The 19,042-nt window shown below is 32.5% G+C and overlaps 1 protein-coding gene across 2 annotated transcripts in view; it reads right to left on the minus strand.

The window, feature by feature from the left end:
• Nucleotides 1-4,594: 4,594 nt before the first annotated feature.
• Nucleotides 4,595-19,042, minus strand: part of Il7 (interleukin 7) — a 28,590-nt gene continuing 14,142 nt past the window's right edge. Inside the window, exons 3-5 of one of the 2 annotated variants that reach the window (XM_042680709.1) lie at nucleotides 7,901-7,981; nucleotides 6,759-6,893; nucleotides 4,595-5,491 (exon numbers count right to left, since the gene is read on the minus strand). In XM_042680709.1, coding sequence (XP_042536643.1) covers nucleotides 5,378-5,491; nucleotides 6,759-6,893; nucleotides 7,901-7,981 — 330 coding nt within the window. In that variant the 3' untranslated portion in view covers nucleotides 4,595-5,377. The remainder of the gene's footprint in view (nucleotides 5,492-6,758; nucleotides 6,894-7,900; nucleotides 7,982-19,042) is intronic. The other variant, XM_042680710.1, reaches the window with a different exon arrangement.

Raw genomic sequence — 19,042 nt, forward strand, 5'->3', positions numbered from 1 at the left:
TACCAATACAATTGTATGTTTTTGCTAGCTTACATTGGTTATGCAGAGGAAGATTTCTTTGTTACCTTTCCATACGTTTACAGTGTATTCCAATTTTATCTTAGAATTTTTGGCAACATGCCATTTAAGAGATTAACAAAAGTCATTCTTATGTTGTGATTTTAGTAATTTATATATTGATACTTTAGAAATCTAGTTTAACTCATCTTGGTCACTAGCATGGTGATAACTGATATTAATATTTAATATTTATGTCTCCCAGTGTTTTATTAGCAGAATTGAAGATATATCAATGATATCACTAAGTCATATTACCAAATAACTGAAATATTACTTTAACATGTTATCTAAGTTGCATAACTAATTCTATGGGTTATATTCTTTTTTTAAAAAACTAGATTCCTTCTCAACTTTTTCCACGCCCCCCCCCCCTCCCAATTTATCTAGGCTAACACATGAGGTATCCTCTACTTAAGTAGGAGTCAGTAAATAATAGTCAGTTAGAATAGGAGTCAGGTAGAATAAACTAATGTGTGAAATACTAAAAATTAAAGCTTTATGCTTATAAATCTTGCTGTTCCTTATGTATATATGAAAAAAACTTAGGTTTGGCAATTATAGGTACACCTATTTTGTTATCTTGTTCTTTTAATAGTTCCATAGATTAGAATTTGGTCAAAATATGGGCTGACATGTTTTACAACAAAATTTAGAAATAGAGTTGAGGGGGGAGGGAAGTGGGAGAAAATGAGGGAGGGATAACACTGTTCAAAAGCAATGTACTCATTACCTTATTTATGTAACTAACCCCTCTGCATATCACCTTTACAATAAAATTTAATAATTACAAAAAAGAAATAGAGTCACTGATAATCTCAGCAATTAGGAAGCAGAAAAATTAGAGGTTCAGATTTTGAGGCCAGCTCAGGTAAGAAGTTAGGGACACCTCATCGCAACTGATAAAAAGCTGATGTGGCAGTATACTTTGTCATCCAAGCTATGTAGAAACCCTAAAACAGGAAGATGTCAATCCAATCAGTCCTAAGTATATTTTCAACTTCCATCCCCCAGAAAAAAAAGGGATAGGGCATGGTTTAAATGGTTGGTAGAGTACATGACCGACAACTACAAGACTGAGTTCAACCCTAGTACCATTAAAAACAGCAATCAGAAAATTCCATTTTTTTAAATTTTTCAGAACGTTTTAATTTTTTTCTATTGTTGTAAAGGTGATAGAGGGGTTACCGTTTCATAAGTCAGGTGAGCAATGTCACCGTACAGGACTAGGCATTCACACATGGTGAGACCAAAGGAGGATACTCTTAGGGGAGGAACCCAAAGGTGCAGTGCCTCTGAGCATATAAAATAATATGTATTGAAATTAATTCTCAGAAATGGAAACAAAGGTTTTAGGTTTTTTTCCTTCCTTTTTGTCTTGTAAATTCCAGACATTTTAAGAACACAAACCTATATGGTCATGTCATATCTTTATGTTCTCTGCACCTATGATATTCCTTTTTGAGTAAACTTATAGTGTAGAAGTATTACTTGGGGATTAACTGAATTTAATAATATAATGGAACACAATATTTCATCTTTTACTAAATAGCTATCTCATGTTTAGCTTTTCCTATAGACAGTAGACAAAAATCATGTATTCTTTGAGGAAGATAAAATAGTTCAATTTATTTAAAGTATAATTTAAAATAAGGTACTAAGATAAATCTGACAAAGTCCATACAATGCATGAAACCTATAATAAAGCAATGGGAACCTAAGGGAAAATTTTAACATTGTCTAGATTTACCATGAAAACCACAGTCATTCTGGAGAAAGAAATTGAGATACCGATTGAAGTTTGCACAGAATTTGGAAGAGTTTCCCAAGAAGTAAGAACCTAATCTTGTGAAGATTGCCTCTCTTTATAGAGAGCCATAAAACTATCTGACATACAAAATAGAGTATGTGTTTCTGAAAATTTTTATAGTACAGTTAATGAAACGTTCTTAAGCTGGCTGGCAGTAATGCAAAAAACTTCTATTTCAATTTTCCATAGTTTAAGAGATTTGGAAAAGTTGATTAATTGGTACTAGGTTTTAGGAGAAATATGGTTGCTGTTCTGTTGCCCAGTGGGTAACTTCTACAGATCACAATATTGTAACAAATATTTCTAAAAATAAGAATTGTGAATATTTTCCCACAAAGAACTAATAAGTTTGAAGAAATAGTTCTGTTTTAAACATTACATAAAATATGTATACTAATGTATACTATGTATACTAAAACACTAAATGTTTTAACTAAAATATGGTATTATCTGGTGAATTCAAATGATGTAATTCCTTAGAAAGGCTAACTTAGCCCAACAAAATAAACACCAGGAAATGAATACTAATAAGGTATGAGGTGGAGTCAAAGGGCTGGGGGAAATGAAGAAAGGAAGGTGGAGAATGGAAGTCAGTTCACGTCCTACAGGATTAAGAGAATTAAAGGGAGGAGGAGGACTCAGAAATGGGAGAGAATGAGGAAAGGGATAACATCAATCAAGATGTGTTGTATTCAAAAATTGCTTTGTCAAATTGGAGCTCGTTTGTACAATTGAAGATAATAAAAAATTATAAAATAAAGGGGCTGGGCAACAGTGGCTCAGCCTGTTGAGTAGCTTATAATCCTAGCTATTCAGGAAGCTGAGATCTGAGGATCATAATTCAAAGTCAGTCCAGGCAGAAAACTCTGTGAGATTCTAACCAGCAAAAAGCCAGAAGTAGAGTAATGGCTCGAGTGGTAGCATTGAGCAAAAAAGCTAAGGGAAGTGCAAGTCCTTGAATGAAAGTCCCAGTACCAGCAATTTTAAAAGCCACACAAAAACACAAAAATGGCACCTCAGAAAAATACACAATCTTGTGTACCAACTTAAAAAATATATTAATCTAAAGAAGTATTTTCTTAAAGGCCTATTTTAAATAAGTAATTCAACAAATAGCTTTTTTTTTTTTGTCGGTCGTGGGGTTTTAACTCTAGGCCTGGGCGCTGTCCCTCAGCTCTTCAGCTCAAGGCGAGCGCTCTACCACTTGAGCTACAGCGCCACTTCCGGTTTTCTGGTGGTTTATTGGAGATAGGAGTCTTACGGTCTCTCCTGCCCGGGCTGGCTTTGAACCACAATCCTCAGATCTCAGCCTCCTGAGTAGCTAGGATTACAGGCGTGAGCCACCAGCGCCCGGCTAACAAATAGCTTTTCTATGAGTCAATAATATATTAGTCATATTAACCTTGTATTAATGACTTTCACATAAAAATGGTATTATTGTATAATCACATTTTGGAAATGCTGTATTTGTGCTAAACTTTAAAATCTATATGAATTTACAGAGCAGTTGGTAATTTTATGAACTGTGAATCTCCAATTCATAAATGGAAAAAAATGATATAGCTTCAGAACTCAGAAAACACCCATTTGGGTTTCTTGGGCTACACTTTAGAAAATTTAAATCATTTACATGCATAGTTGAGAAATATTTCATTGAGACAAGACTGCAAGTATAGAATTTTATGAAAGGAAACCCAAGATTATTATTAACCTGCCTTCTTTGCCTCTACTTACTTTGCTACTAGTGGCTAGGAAAGAATAGAAAGGAAAATACAACTGTAAATATAACAGGAATTTTTCCAAGCACTTAGCACACAATATTTGTTGAATATATTTTTAAGTATAAATTTTCTGTACAACACAAACAACTGATTAAAAACCAAGGAAAATTTTACTAACTCCTAGTGAGCATTAGGAAAATTTCTCCCCTCATTTTGCCATAATTGGAGAATGTTTTTGAGCATCTTTATACAGCCTTCAAGCCTCCAGTAATTTCAAAGTCCTTGTTTTCTGAGGACCTCCCCATAGCACCAGTTGACAAGAGTGGAGCATACCAAATAGTTGAACATCGTTCATAGTAGAAACACAACCTAACTGGAAAAGTACATCTGAGTGAAAGAAGTTAAAAATCATTTGCTTCTCACCAACTAGCTTTCTCTTTTTTCTGGAGTGAATGTTAGTAAACACAAAATAAAATAATGAAACTCCATGGGTATAGGGAAGTGAGAGGGAACAGAAAGGTGTTGCTGCTCTACATTTGAAGTGCTGCTCACACTGTAGATCAAATAGAGTTGCAGTTAAATACATGGAGATGAGGTTGTGAAAGGACAGGAAAGATGTGAGTTCAGCAAAGCACAAACTGGGAAGTTTTTGTTGCATTTTTGCCTTCCTAGAGTAATATTTTCACTTACAACTAAATGAAAATAGTAAACTTTTATATTTTTTTGAAAACAAAGATTACCAGTAATAACAGATTTGTGCAAAGATATCTTTTACAAGGCTAAGAATTTACATCCAGAGTAATTTTCCTACTCCTGTATAGGTTTAGGGACCTGATTTCCATGTTGATTTTTGTTAATATAAGTATGAAAAATCATATATTAAATAAAAATGGAACACCAAGTGGTTAAATACTAAAGTTTTTCCTGTGATTAAGTGAATCTCACAGTGTTAGCACATAGGTAATTTATTGTCAAAGACGAATTGTTATGCAAAGTAGACAACTTGTTTTTAGTATTGTATGAAAATATTTTTATATACAGATGTATCAAAATTAAATATATACAATCCATTAATTAAAAGGATAACATATATTATCTCTCAAAATACACTTCCAAATTTGAAAACTTATTTTATTATACATAAATGAAAAAACTTTACTACTGTTTAGATTTCTTAAACCGAATGTCTTTCTATTTTTTGAAAATTTTATTTTCATCTTAAGTACTTTATCATTTTCTGAAGGCACTGTGGTATAATTCACATTTACTTACATGTCTTGTTTTATCACTTAAGTATCTTGAGTTTTTATGTTACTGCTTTAAAGCATTTGACTCATTCTTGTGAATATTTTCTACATATCACTATGAGCTCTAAATATCTGAATTGTAGAAGGTGGCAATTTCCATTCTTGCTCCAGTACTTGGATGTACAATGGGCAATAAAATTACCTTCATAGTAAAACAGTTATAATTTTGTATTCTTACAACCTTTATATACTTTGTAGATTTTATGTCTTCTGAAATATTTGAAGAAGTTTAATTAGTATTATTGAAAAGATGCTTTACGTGAGTTGTTTTATAAAATCTGTACAGTTATACGGACTGCTATATGTTCACATACATATGAAACGGTTGTTGACTAGGAAATAATTTTCCATTGTTTATGTCCATCTTCTAGTATGAAAATGTAGATTTCTCAGTTGCTCTAATCATCATTTTCCAGGATGCATCCAGCAACTTACTCCAATTACAAAGGCAAATTAACTCTTGTAGGATGGAACTTCAGGACTTATGGTTTTGTGCTGCCCATCAAAATTTTATTCCAACAAGTTTTTATCTCTTCTAATAGTCTCTTAAGGAAACATGGGTCACTCTTTTTTTTGTCCTTTTTACTTTTTTCTTCCTAGAGAAATAAATTGTAAATGTTTTAATTTTATATTTTTAATAGCATACTTAAAATATTCAATCTTTAATTTCCATTATAATAGGGTATATTGAAATTTTCATCTAAAGGAACTGGAGAAATTTACATGCCATTTTACAACCCAAGATTTCTGGTCACAATTGCGACAATTGACCTGTGCTAAATTGAAGGTTGGTTTGTTTTAAGATTTAGCTGTCATTTTCACACTACTACAGAGGACATAAGACTGTTTAAACATATTTAAGGTGATTTGTTTTGGAATACTCGAATATTTTAATATGGAAAAATAAACTTTTTTGTAGAAGGGATAATTAACAGTGAAAGTATTTAAATTGTTTTGGAAAAAATAGCTGATTGAACTTGTACCCTAGAATTTACCCCAAACTACAGCAGATTTCTACCTCCTAAACTAGTGTTTCTAAGCATCTGATAACTTTTTAAAAAATGAAACTGAGCAATATTGGAAAGTGAATAAATGAATCTTGGCACAGACATATGAGGAGGTCACCCTGTAAAGACTACTGTATTTCTCTGAGAGGGGAAGGTGTTTTCCCATTTAGATAATAAGCACTTAATGAGTATTTTTTAAGTCAGGTATTACATGTAGTACTTTACAAATTTTACTGAATTTTTTGTTTACTAACCCTTTGAATTTGATCATTTCACCTCACTTAACAGATGAGGAAACTAAGCTACCAAGAGGATAGAAAGTGCCAAGTATATCAGGTAACTACAGTGGCTAATCTGGAATGCGTCTGTACAGTTGGCTTTTTGACTTTGCATGTTATTTGGTGAAGTCCCTAAAGTGGAAAATAACAATAGTGATAAGCATTATATTAAGCATGTAAATCATTTGTTGTCATGTTATGACAGTAAATATTTTCAACATCCTAAGGTATAGATATTATATTTTTATTCACTTTAAAGTTGAGGAAATAGTTGTCTCTGGTCAAGAATATATCTTGTCAATCCTATTGTCTTTAGTATATTACTTTTATTAGAAAAGTAATTAAAATTTAGGCCTATAAATATCAAAATTATTACAGCAATACTGATTTCTCCTTGGGAACCAGATGAACAAGTTTGTTCTAAATGGAGACTCCGGGGCGGAGTAAATACATCTCAACCATAATGACCATAATCACTTAGATCTCTATGATAATGGGCATCATCATCCATCAGAGAATGGTAATATACAGCACAATAGTATTTTATATTTTGTTCACAATAGACAGTCCCAGCTTACCTTACGGCTGGTGCAGTTCACTAGAGCTAATGTACCTTCTGAAACTTTTGATAAATGATCTTCGAAATCCTCACTGATATTCATGTTATGAAATTGCTTCAACTTGCCAGCAGCACGATTTAGAAAAGCAGCTTTCTAATGTAAAGGGGAAAAAATCGGACTATGATCCAAAGGAAATGTTAAGAAATTAGAACTTTCTCAAGGAGCATAAGGCAAAAACTGTAGTGCTAAGTAACGCCCCACACCTCCACCTCAGCTTTCCATTCCAGTTAATCACGTGACTGACAAGTAACAGGATTGAAATTGTTTAGCTCCTAGGCAACAAGTTGGACAACATAAAGTGCCTAGTACTTGCTTTAATTATTGTCTGACTTTGAAACTCTCTTTATCATGTATGTGTGATCTATCACTTAAGGGTGAATATTACAAGAATTATTCACATTTATCACTTCAGGATAACTGCAGGAGGTTTCTTCAAGCAAAATTGAGTGAAGGTATGTGTGCTTTGGTTCTTAATGATTTCATTTTTTTTAATATTTTGAGTTATGGAGGAATAGCTGGTAATTAGAAAAGAGACAATAGTCACTTAAAAGGTGTTTACTCCTAAACAATATGTAAAGTAAGCAATTTAGAATAAAGAATTTATAGTTTTAAAATGCAATGACATTAACTCCGCAACTGTGAGTCTTTAAAAAAAAGAGCATCAAACAGCAAATCAGTTTCTGCAGGAAGAAACACGTTATTGTTTTAAATTTAAGCAAATAGTGAAAGAAGTAAAAAAATGCCTATAAACTTAATTATACTCATGACTTATGTCTGTATGTATGCTAGCAATCATTTTAACCAGACTTTTCCTTCATAAGAAATTTAGAAAAAAATTATTTTTAATTCAATTCTTCTAGTATTTTCAAGGTGAGAAATGTTGAAATAAAAGAAAATATTATGTTAAGGATAGAGATATTTGTAAAATTTAAGAAATAACAGTGTAATTTAATGGGTTAATGACAAATATATCGTTAGAACCAAAAATGTTATTAATATATTAATTTGAGTCCAAAAAGTTAAAACTTTTAAAAAATAAGGTTTAACTGAAAAATAAACTCCAAATAAATAAACTCCAAAAATAAACTCCAAATCTTTACCTTTGTATCATCACATGAATGCTTTTTAAAAAAGTTTGATTCATTATTCAGACAATCACTATCATTTCCTATTATTTTGACCTGTAATAAATATAAAATAATTTTGTTAAAATGATGTCTCTTCTAATGTAATTTAAAACAATCTCATAGTATCCTATATTTATGTGTTCTACTTTTGACTTATTGTACTTAGAGGCATACAAATAGTTTTCCATTTGAAGAATACCATTATATATATATATATATATATATATATATATATATATACAACTGCCACACATATATAAAACACCTTTCAGACTCATAATTTAGTAGTGTATTACCTAACAATTGGCATATATACAGAAATAAAAGTTCTTATTTTAGAGGTAATACTAGATAGATAAAATGCTGTAAAATTTCTATTCAAGAAGTAGAGATGATTTTAAAGATTATTCCATCAAATGTCCTGCTACCTAACAGAGAAAGGAATTTACATTAAAATGAAGGAAAAATACCTCTTGGTAGAGTTAAGAATGAAATTAATTATACAAAATTTTAGACAATCTAATTTTTTCTGGTGTGCTTGAGTTAGAAATTTGAATATATTATTTATAGTTAAAAACCAGACTGCTCATTTCTATATTATTTCTGAGGAATGTAGTACAACAAAGTTGGCATTACATGAATCAAGAATTTCTTTGGCAGTCTAGGAAGAACTTTCTAAGGAAAGTTCTTTTTATAAAAGATGTTATACTGTCTCTGTCCAGAAAACTAGGATGTCCATGCTATCAAAGTTTCTAGGAGGACTTCAAGCAATCTATCAGGCATAGCGAAACTTTTTTTCCCAAGTGCTATTTATGTATTTATAACATCAATTGTGGGCCATACAAAATTATCAATACAGGCAGATGGCCATAAAGCAGCCATGCCTCTCCTGTCTTGTACCAAATGATTTCTTAGCTCTTTCATGCCTCAATGATCAGATGTTCCCGTCACTACCTGTTATTAAAGAAAGGGAAGTAGTGGAAAGATAGGGTTGCTTCTAATTTTCACTTGCCTCTCAGATAAGTATGCATGACTCTTATTACCTATGAAAAGAATAATTGGTCTCTGGGTTTATCTTGTCTTATCTGCAGGTAGTTCTTTATTTTTTTAGTTCTGAAGGTAGTTCTATCTAAATACATTCTTGTTTCACTTAAGAGTTCAATGTTTTCTAAGTGTGAAGTATTCTGCAAAACTGTACTTGAAAACAAACTTTAGAAAACAGGTCTAATTTCTGTGCCATTTAATAGAAAGGACAGTCACTCATACCCTTAAATACATTTACAATCACTTCCTATCTTTGGAAAAGTATGCTTTTGGAAAGAGAAGATTAATTAGTGTCAAACAACTGAGTTATACTATAAAGATATAAAGTGCAAAAGATACATTTTCTATAATGATCCTCAAATTGCCATTATAAAAATTCCTGAGATCATAGATAAGAGTACTATTGTCTATTCATTTTCCTATTGACTTCTCTTTAATCTGAAGAAAAGGCTAATATAAAATTCCATTTGGTAAAGCACATAATATTTGATTTTCTGCTGTGCCAGCTTTCACAAAAGTAGGGAGACTAATGCATAGCTAATCAGCATGTTTTCCAATTTACCAAAATATTGTCTGAGAAAATGTCGTGGAATTACTGTCAATTTTTTAAAATATTTCCTTATATGGCATAATACTTGAATATTGGAAAAACATTATTGGTTAGCTTCAGGATATTACGTTCATTTTTATCAGATCTATAGAAAGGAAATGTTGCTCCAATTGTGTTTGCCTAATGTTTTTTTCAGATTATAAAGGCTTTACTATGCCCTTAAAAGATGGACCTCTGTAAAGGCCACAATTACTATTAACTAGTTGAATTCATAATTTATGAATACATTTAACATAGGCAAATAAAAGTATCAATTAAATTGCTTTCTGAAATTACATTCAAGCCCTAACAGAAGAGCCACTAGAAGTAAAAATTCTTGCAGTAGAAAAGAATCTTAAATGCCTATCTCCTGATTTAACAAAAAGTGGAATTATTTGAAAGTTAAAATAATATTGTTTAGGTTATTGGAATCTATTGGAATCACATTGATTTAAGTTGTTCCTAAATTAATGTCTCAATTTGAAAAATTAGATCTTTTATTGTAGCATAGTTTTTCTATCTATAAAATTTTATTATATATTTTGTCTCTTTTTAGAAACACTAAGTATACATAAAATTTTCTATTTTATTTTGAAATTTATATTTATGATTCAAAAAATTGTTCATTTTGTGTATATTATTTCATCATTTCTTACATATGTCTGTTTAATGGGCCTTCTGTTATAGATACGTGTGTGTGTGTGTGTGTGTGTGTGTGTGTGTGTGTGTGTGTGTGTGTATGTGTGTGTGTGTGTGTGTGTGTATATGTGTATCCTGCAGCTTGAACCCTGGGTGCTGTCCCTGAGCTTTTGTGCTCAAGGCTAATGTTCGACCAGTCAAGCCACAGCTACACTTCTGGCTTTTTTTTTTTTTTTTGGTAGCACTTGGAGATAAGAATCTCTCTTAGCTTTACTGCCCAAGCTGGCTTCAAAAAACAATCCCCAATCTCAGCCTCCTGAGTAACTAGGCTTATAGGCATGAGCCACCAGCACCTGGCTTCTGATATGTATCTTTTCTTCTTCACTTTTTTCCCTTGAAATCCAAGAACTCATGATCAGTTTTCCCGTTTGCTGTTCTCTGATATTATGTGGATTTTTGCTCTTTTTCTCTCTCTCTCTCTCTTTCTCTCTCTCTCTCTCTCTCTCTCTCTCTCTCTCTCTCTCTCTCTCACACACACACACACACACACACTCTGTACTAGAAGAGGCAATCTATATAATGTTTAGTATTTTATGAACTTACAATGCCAGAGAGATTTTTCCAGCCCATTAAGTGGACATTATAACTAATGTAAAATGTGCAATTAAATAGATCCATTTAGATTCATGATTTTAAGTTGGAATCTATATACAATTTTGGAACATTTTTGAGGACTCTAGGGTAACAGTATTCTTTTAATTTATTTTATTTTTTTCCATATTTTTGCCATTTGTTAATTTTCCTTTTTAGTCTATTTTCTACAAATATTTATTGAGATTAAATGAAGACTAAATTTCACAATACTTTGGCATAGTTATACTTAGCTAAAGTCACAAAAACATCTTAACCTTCACAATGTTATTCATCATTATCTTAATCTACAAAAATTATGAATTCTATGAACCTTAATAAAACTATTTCTTACAAATCAGATGATATATACACTTCTTTCCTTTTGCTTAGTATCAGCTATCCCCTCTTTCTCTATACCCTATATATAAGGGTACTTGTATAATGGTACTTGTGATAGCATTTAATTCACCTGGATAATGCATATAAACTCTCTGATTTAATCCCATTTTCAGACTCCTAAATAAATTAGAAATTTATTTTTGTGTGTCCATTATTTAGCCGACAACAAAGAAATATGTTTCAGTACTGACTGATGATAGGTTTGATAAAAGACCTTCTTTTGGCAGTGATTCTTACTGAATTATTCCCCAATATAGGCTTGTGATATACTTGAAAAACTGAGTTTATCACCTTGTACTCTACTTTGAGTGTAAACATCTTGTAGCACTTTGTGTTCATTATTGTTCATTATGTTATATTGTATAATATAATAATATTCTAATCACAATGTATTATATTCACTATTCATTATTGTGTTCATTTTATATCTACTATTACATAATCATCTGCCACTAAACATAACATAAAACAAACATTATGGTTATTATTGTGGTTTAAAAAGTTTGGAGGTGCTCAAATAAGAGCATTTTTTATGAGAATAGTAAAGATGTTGGCCTTGTCTATATTCACTTGAGCCTGACTAAGATAAAGGATCCAATCCCAAATGTGTTTCATTCATACAACTATTTCAAGAGATCTCAATGTCTTTACTGGATGAGCCTATTTCTGGTATTAATACAAGAATACATGTCCTTTTTGTACTCCATCTCAAAAGGTAGCAAGACTTAGTGAACAAAACTGATCTAGTAAAGCTGGTGGATCATGGTCTCTACAGCCTACCCAAGCAAAAATTGAAAGTAAGAAGGATAAACTATACTTATTTCTGACAAAGTAGAGATCAGGAAGATTAATTTATGACAGGAAAGGAAGTGATCCATCAAAAGATATCTCAAGGTTAGATGTGGTGAATCATTTGTATAATCCCAGCTACTCAGGAAGTAAATACAACAAAAAGGAATAGGGGCATGGTCAAATGATAAAGCACTTACCTACCAAGAAGGGGGTTCTAAGTTCAAACTCTATTACAACCAAAATAAAAATATCATTTGTAAATATAAATAGGCTGAGCATTGTTGCACCAATTTCAACGATACTACTGGCCATAAGGAATTGATAAGTCCAGATACAATAGTAGTCAATGACTTCAATACCCCACTCTCATCATCTAGACAAAAATTTAACTAGATATCTCAAGCAAACGGCAACGTAGATCAAATGAACTCTTAACAGATATCTACAGAATATTCCATTCAACAGCTTTTTAATATACATTCTTCTTAGTTGCACATAGAACTTTCCCTAAATAGATTATATTTTAGATTACATGTTTAAATAGGGATACAGGCAGACTCATTGCAACAATGAGATGTATAAGATGCTATGCTGAAAAACGAACTTTACAACTTTGGGGGAAGAGGGAAAGTGTAGTTGTGGAGATGGGAGGGCAGGGATGGTATGGGAAAAACAAAAGAGGAGGCAACAATGCTTGATAAGAAATGTACTTATTACCTTGCTCATGTAATTGTGATCCCTCTGTATAGTATTTTCACAATAAAAAGAACTTACTAAAGGGGCTGGGGAGGTGGCTCAGTGGTAGAGCGCTTGCCTTGTATGCCTGAGGCCCTGGGTTCGATTCCTCAGCACCACATAAGCAAAAAGAAAAAAGCCGGAAGTGGTGCTGTGGCTCAAGTGGTAGAGTGCTAGCCTTGAGCTGAAGAGCTGAGAGACAGTGCCCAGGCCCAGAGTTCAGGCCCCACGACTGGACCCCCCCCAAAAAAAAACCTTACTAAAAAATAAAATATTACATGGAAAATCATATAAAATCAAAAAATAATTTCCTATATCTTAACAGGTCAAAATACAATAAAATTTAGCAATTAATAGAGAAATAGAAAGGCTATATGAACATATGGACATTGGACAACTAACTTCTGAATGATCATTTGGTCATTGGAGAAATCAGAGAAAAAAATTAAAACTTCATAAAATCAAAAATGAAAATGCAGACTCACCTACAAAATCTAGCAAAAAACAGTTTTAAGAAGGAAGTTTGCAGATACACATTCCTACATTAAAAATTTAGATCATTCTTAAATTAATAAGCTAATGCTGGATCTCAAGCTCTTAGAAAAACAAGAAAAGCCCAAACATAAAATAGAAGAAAATAATAAAGACATGAAAAATTAATGAAATGGAGACTAATGAAATGATTCAAAGAATCAATAAAATATTTGGTAAACAAAACAGACAACAAAGTAACCAAAGAATGATAGATAAGACCCCAACTAATAAAACTGAGATGGGAGTGGGGGATAACAATAAATAACATTAAAATTTGGAGAAAAAGCATATTTTGAAAAAATACTTCAATGAATCAGAAAGTCTAGGAGAAAAGAATAAATTTCTAGACACAGATTACCCATTAATATCAGAGGGTGTAATATTAGAGGGTATAAAAGTTTCAACATATTTACAACAAGGCATGACACTGAAGAAGTACACTGAAGAAGTAATAGTCTTTCAACAATTAAAAGTCTAGGACTAAACATTAACTAATCATCATTACAAAGCTTTTGAAGAATAATACCAAAATAATCCTTAAACTGTTCTATAAGGTAGGGAAAGCGGTGCTGCTGAGCTCATTCTACAAAAGCCAGCATTAGCCAGATACCAAAACTTGATAAGGGCACAGTAAGAACAAGACATTGTTGACCAATCTCCTTAATGATGATAAGCCTAAAAAGTCATAATAAAATGCTTGCAAACTGAGCACATCACATAAAAAAAAATCATGAGGTTAGTTTCATTTTAGTGATACAAAGATGGTTCAAATTACCCAAGATGAAAAACATAGTGAAACACAAAATTAAGACACAGAATACAAGACAAAACTCACAATATTCTCAAGAATGTTAGAAAAATTCTTTGCCAAGTAGCTAGAAAGAGGGAACATAAATACCTGAAGAAAATAAACAATATATTTGATAAACCTATACTTAAATGGGAAAAAATGAAAACATTCCCTTTAAAGTTAGGAGTAATACAAAGTGTGTTCCTTTGCTACCTATATAATAATATTAGCCATTTACCCAGTCTTGGACAAAGTTGTATATACTTTAAGTTCCTTTTTCTGGGAGTAAATTGTTTTCTATTGATGGGATTTCTTCCCATCTTTACTAATGCATGTGGTAATACACAATGTGGCTTTTTGTGTTAGTTAAGGTATAGTTATGCAGCATGGGGTTAAGAAATATTATTTCATGAATTATATGATTCAACAATTGACAGATTTCCCTGGATAGCATTGTTCAAATTAGACACACTAAACAATTATTGAAAACTTGGTGTCATATCCACCTGCAAGGTCAGAAATCACAAACGTATGTAGGTCCGACCCTTGGTTTATAGAAATATTATTGTATACATAATATAGAAATATTATTTTACTTATGAGTACAATGCATCTTGATTAGTCACCTCTTTCAACATTCTCACAAATCCATCCCTGGCCAACCCTTTACCTAATTCTTCTTAATTTTGTAGGATATACATTGCAGTTTTTACTGCATTCTCCCTCTCTTCTCCCTTTAATTTGCTCCTTTCTCGATGATCCCACCTAAACCCTTTTGAGTACCCATTTCCTAGTGGTTTATAGTGCTAAGCTTTGATTTTTGTCCTTATAAGGACAAGTTCTCCCTTGAATATGCCTTTTTCAGTTGATATATTTGTATACATTTGCATATTACTTAATATATTACTTATAAGTTTATACGCTAACTCTAGCTTCCACAAATAGGGGAAAACATGCATCCTTTTCTCTCTGGGCCTGACTTACTGCACTTAACATAATTGTTTGCAGGACTTTCCATTTCTTTTATTTTTTTTCCTATTTTTTTTTATTGTGAAAATACCGTACAAAGTGGTTATAATTACATGGGCAAGGTAATGAGTACATTTCTTATCCAGCATTGTTGCCTCCTCCTTTGTTTCCCCTTCCCATCACATATTTATAAGATGATTTCTTCGTTGCTTTGTATGTCCCTCCCCCACGGTATAACCCGTTTTCACTGTATTTGATGCTAGTATAATTTGTGGAGGGGAAGGGAAAAAACAAATTGTTTAAATAGGGATACGGTGGACCCATTGCAACAATGAAATGTGCAAGACGTTATGTCGAAAAACGAACATTACTACTTTCCATTTTATTTGTTTGTTTGTTGCTTTTGTTTATTTGTCCATTGTGGGGCTTGAACTCTGGGCCTTAGAAGCTGTCCCTGAGCTCTTCAGTTCAAGGCGAGCCTTCTACCATTGAGCCACAGTGCCACTTCCGGTTTTCTGGTGGTTACTTGGAGATAAAGAGTCTCATGGGCTTTCCTGCTCAGGCTGGCTTTGAACCACAATCCTCAAATCTCAGCCTCCTGAGTAGGTAGGATTACAGGCATGAGCCACCGGCACCCGGCAAGGTCTTTCCATTTCTTTACAAATGGTATAATATCATTCTTTCTAATGGATGAGTAAAATTCCATTATGTATATATACTTTTTTGACTCGTTTGTCCATTGAGGGGCATTTGGGCTGATTCTTTACCTTGGCTAAAGTGAATAATGCTGAAATAACCCAGCAATATCACTCCTGGGGATTTGCCAAAATATTATAATTTCTTAATTATCTTACTGTATTGCAATTCTTTATTCATGAATATACCTTTCAAATTTGTGAATTTCACAAAATTAGAACTCAATTGATAAGGTAGTTTTCTTTATATTTTTGTACATTATTTAACAGTTTACTTACAACCACTTACAAGTATTTCATAAATGCATGCACAATTACATTGCAAGCACAAGATTCAAGGCTTTGACTCAGGTAACCCTTTTGATGAAGTAGAACTCCTTCATTTTGCCTCCTTAAAATCTATTGCTGTTTCAGTGTCCTCTTAAACTTATTCTTTTCCTCTTTCACTATAGTTCATAAAGTAGAACATATTTATCTTTGAATTGGCAGATTTCAATTAATACACTTTAATAAATGTTTAATTAAATGCCATTATATAATAGCAGTTGAGATTTTATATAGAGATCTGAAAAAACTGATTTCAAAACTCAATTCCTGTACCGTGATCACCTCAAGAGATTTTAATCACTCATCCTTCTTAAGCGCCAATGGCTACATACTATTTTAATGTAATCCTCAGTTAGCTAGTGTGCCAAATGTGAATTTGAAATCACCTAGTGCTTACATGTTTTCCATTTAAACTGCCTTACATCTGCCCTTTTCTTTTTTCTTTTTTTTTCTTTTTTTGGTTCTGGTCGTGGAGCCTGAACTCTGGGCCTGGACGCTATCCCTCAGCTCTTCAGCTCAAGACTAGTGCTCTACCACTTGAGCCACAGCGCCACTTCCGGCTTTCTTTTCTTTTTTGCTTATGTGGTGCTGAGGAATCGAACCCAGGGCCTCAGGCATGCAAGGCAAGCATTCTACCACTGAGCCACCTTCCCAGTCCCATTACATCTGTCCTGAAGTGTCATACAGAATGAAAATGTAGTTTATTGGTCGGAAAATATAATTCTAAACATGTCTTCATTCAGGAATAGCAAGCAAGGCAAGATAGGCTGCAAGGGTTTTTATCAGTTGTAAATAATCCAAAGTTTATGAAAAGTCATTGTTATAACAACATTCAAGAAACTACAGCTCACATGATAATTTTACAGTGCCACTGATATGATCTGTGTGTTTATGTCAATTTCTACATTGAAATGTTAACCTCAAGTTTATGGTATCAGGAAGTAGGGCCTTTGATAAATGATAAATAAATTTTGGGGGGTAGGTTACTTATCAATAAAATTGATACTTTCCATTAAAAAAAATCTCACCTGAGAGTCCTCTTTTCACATCTTAACATGCCAAGTAAGCAATTAGGAACATGGACTTCACTAGAATCCACCATGATGCCATCTTGATCTTGGTTCTCCTGCTCATTAACCCCTAGTCTCAGTTACATTGATTTAGGCTCGGAAATAACCAAACAGGTCATTCAAGAATACCAAGATCTTTACACTATAGTTTTAAAAAAATAAGTATTTTAATGTAAGTCTTGTAAAGTATATTAATTAATTCAGTCAAAAATACTTCTGAACCAGATGCTAGTGCTCATACCTGTAATCCTAGATACTCAGCAAGCTGACATCTGAGGATCATGGTTCAAAGCCAGCCCAGGCAGGAAAATCTGTGAGACTCTTATCTCCAATTAATACCAGAAAACTGTAAGTGGAGCTGTGGCTCAAAGTGGTACAGCAAAAAGAGCTCAAGGACAACACCTAGGTCCCAAGTTCAAGCCATATGACTGACCAATTTTTTTTTAAGTTAAAACTTTTGAAAAAGATTCATCTGTCTTCAATATATTGTAGATGTTGGGGAAACAGTGATAAGACACAGTATTTGCTATCATGAATAGAATAATTTCAGATAGTAGTAGAAGCCACGAGGGAAAGAAAAGAATAGAATAAGGGAGAAGACATATCACTCTGGTTCTATTTAAAAAAAAAAAAAGGAGCTTAGCAGTTGACCCTTTAAGTTCATTTCTGCTTTTTTTCTCTTGCTTGCTTGGATTTGTCTAATCTTCCATGTCTTCTTCCCTTCCCTTCCCTTCCCTTCCCTTCCCTTTCTTTTCCTTTATCCTTTCTTTCCCTTCCCTTCCCTTCCCTTTCCTCTCCTCTTCTGTTCCTTCTTTTCCCTCTCTCTTCTTATTCCACAAAAAATGAGCAATGTTCTGTCAGTCCATTCTAACATGCAAATTTTTTCCTGTAGTCCTTATACTTAATGAATTTGTTTGGGATAAATAATTGTGTGTCACATTTTATATCCTTCACAGTGTGATGACATCCCATCATCTTTTCCTTTAGGATGTGGAAAATCTGAAGCATAATTTGCCCTAAAATTTTTTGTCCATTCTATCAGAAATATTCTTCCTTTATCTTGTAATTAGTGAATGTTCTAGGATGTGTTAATAATCATTCTATATCAATCTTTGTAAGCCATATTCCATTTTTCCTATTATTCTCTTCCCTTCCTTTAGGGGAAATGTTTTCTTTATCATAGCACATTTTAATTTGCCATTTCATGGGTCAAAATTTACAAACTGATTCGTTATTGTCTCTATTAATTCTTTTGGCAACTGTTTTATATTTGTTCCTTTTTATTATGAGTAGAGTAAAACTTTCATTTTGCTATATATTCTTCATATATTATTAATATATATTATTAAGTATTTGTCATAAGTAAAATAAGGAAAGAGTATTTTTTTATTTCAGCATGTTTATTGGGTTTTACAAAACAATTTTAACCTCATTCTATTCCTTTATCATTTCATCTTTTGTTGAAGTCAAATGAGCATTTCAAAAACTATGCTCAACATATGAATGGGAATTATTATCTCTTTTTAGAAATCTCTTTCAGAATGGATTCTTGTATATGTTGTTTCTTTCATTCTTATTTACCTTTGCCACTGTGTATCTGTATGCTAGCTTTCTTGTTTTCACCTTAAATAGATCATATTGTCTTAATATTTGTCTCTATGTCTCATAATGCCTTCCTCACCTCTCAGAGTCTCCTCTAAGCACTTAATTTTAAATTTTATAAATAATACTATACGTATTTATAATACATTTTAAACACATATGCAATGATTAGCTAATTAATTCTTGTACTACCTCCCACACTAATGTTTTGTGATGCATGCACTGAACATCCATTCTTTTAATTTTTCAACTATAATTTTTTCACTGCAGAAAGACTTGTTGGATACTGAAAATAAA

Source organism: Dipodomys spectabilis, unplaced genomic scaffold (genome assembly GCF_019054845.1).
Source record: "Dipodomys spectabilis isolate Male_0828 unplaced genomic scaffold, ASM1905484v1 ptg000063l, whole genome shotgun sequence".
In the NCBI taxonomy this organism is placed as follows: domain Eukaryota; kingdom Metazoa; phylum Chordata; class Mammalia; order Rodentia; family Heteromyidae; genus Dipodomys; species Dipodomys spectabilis.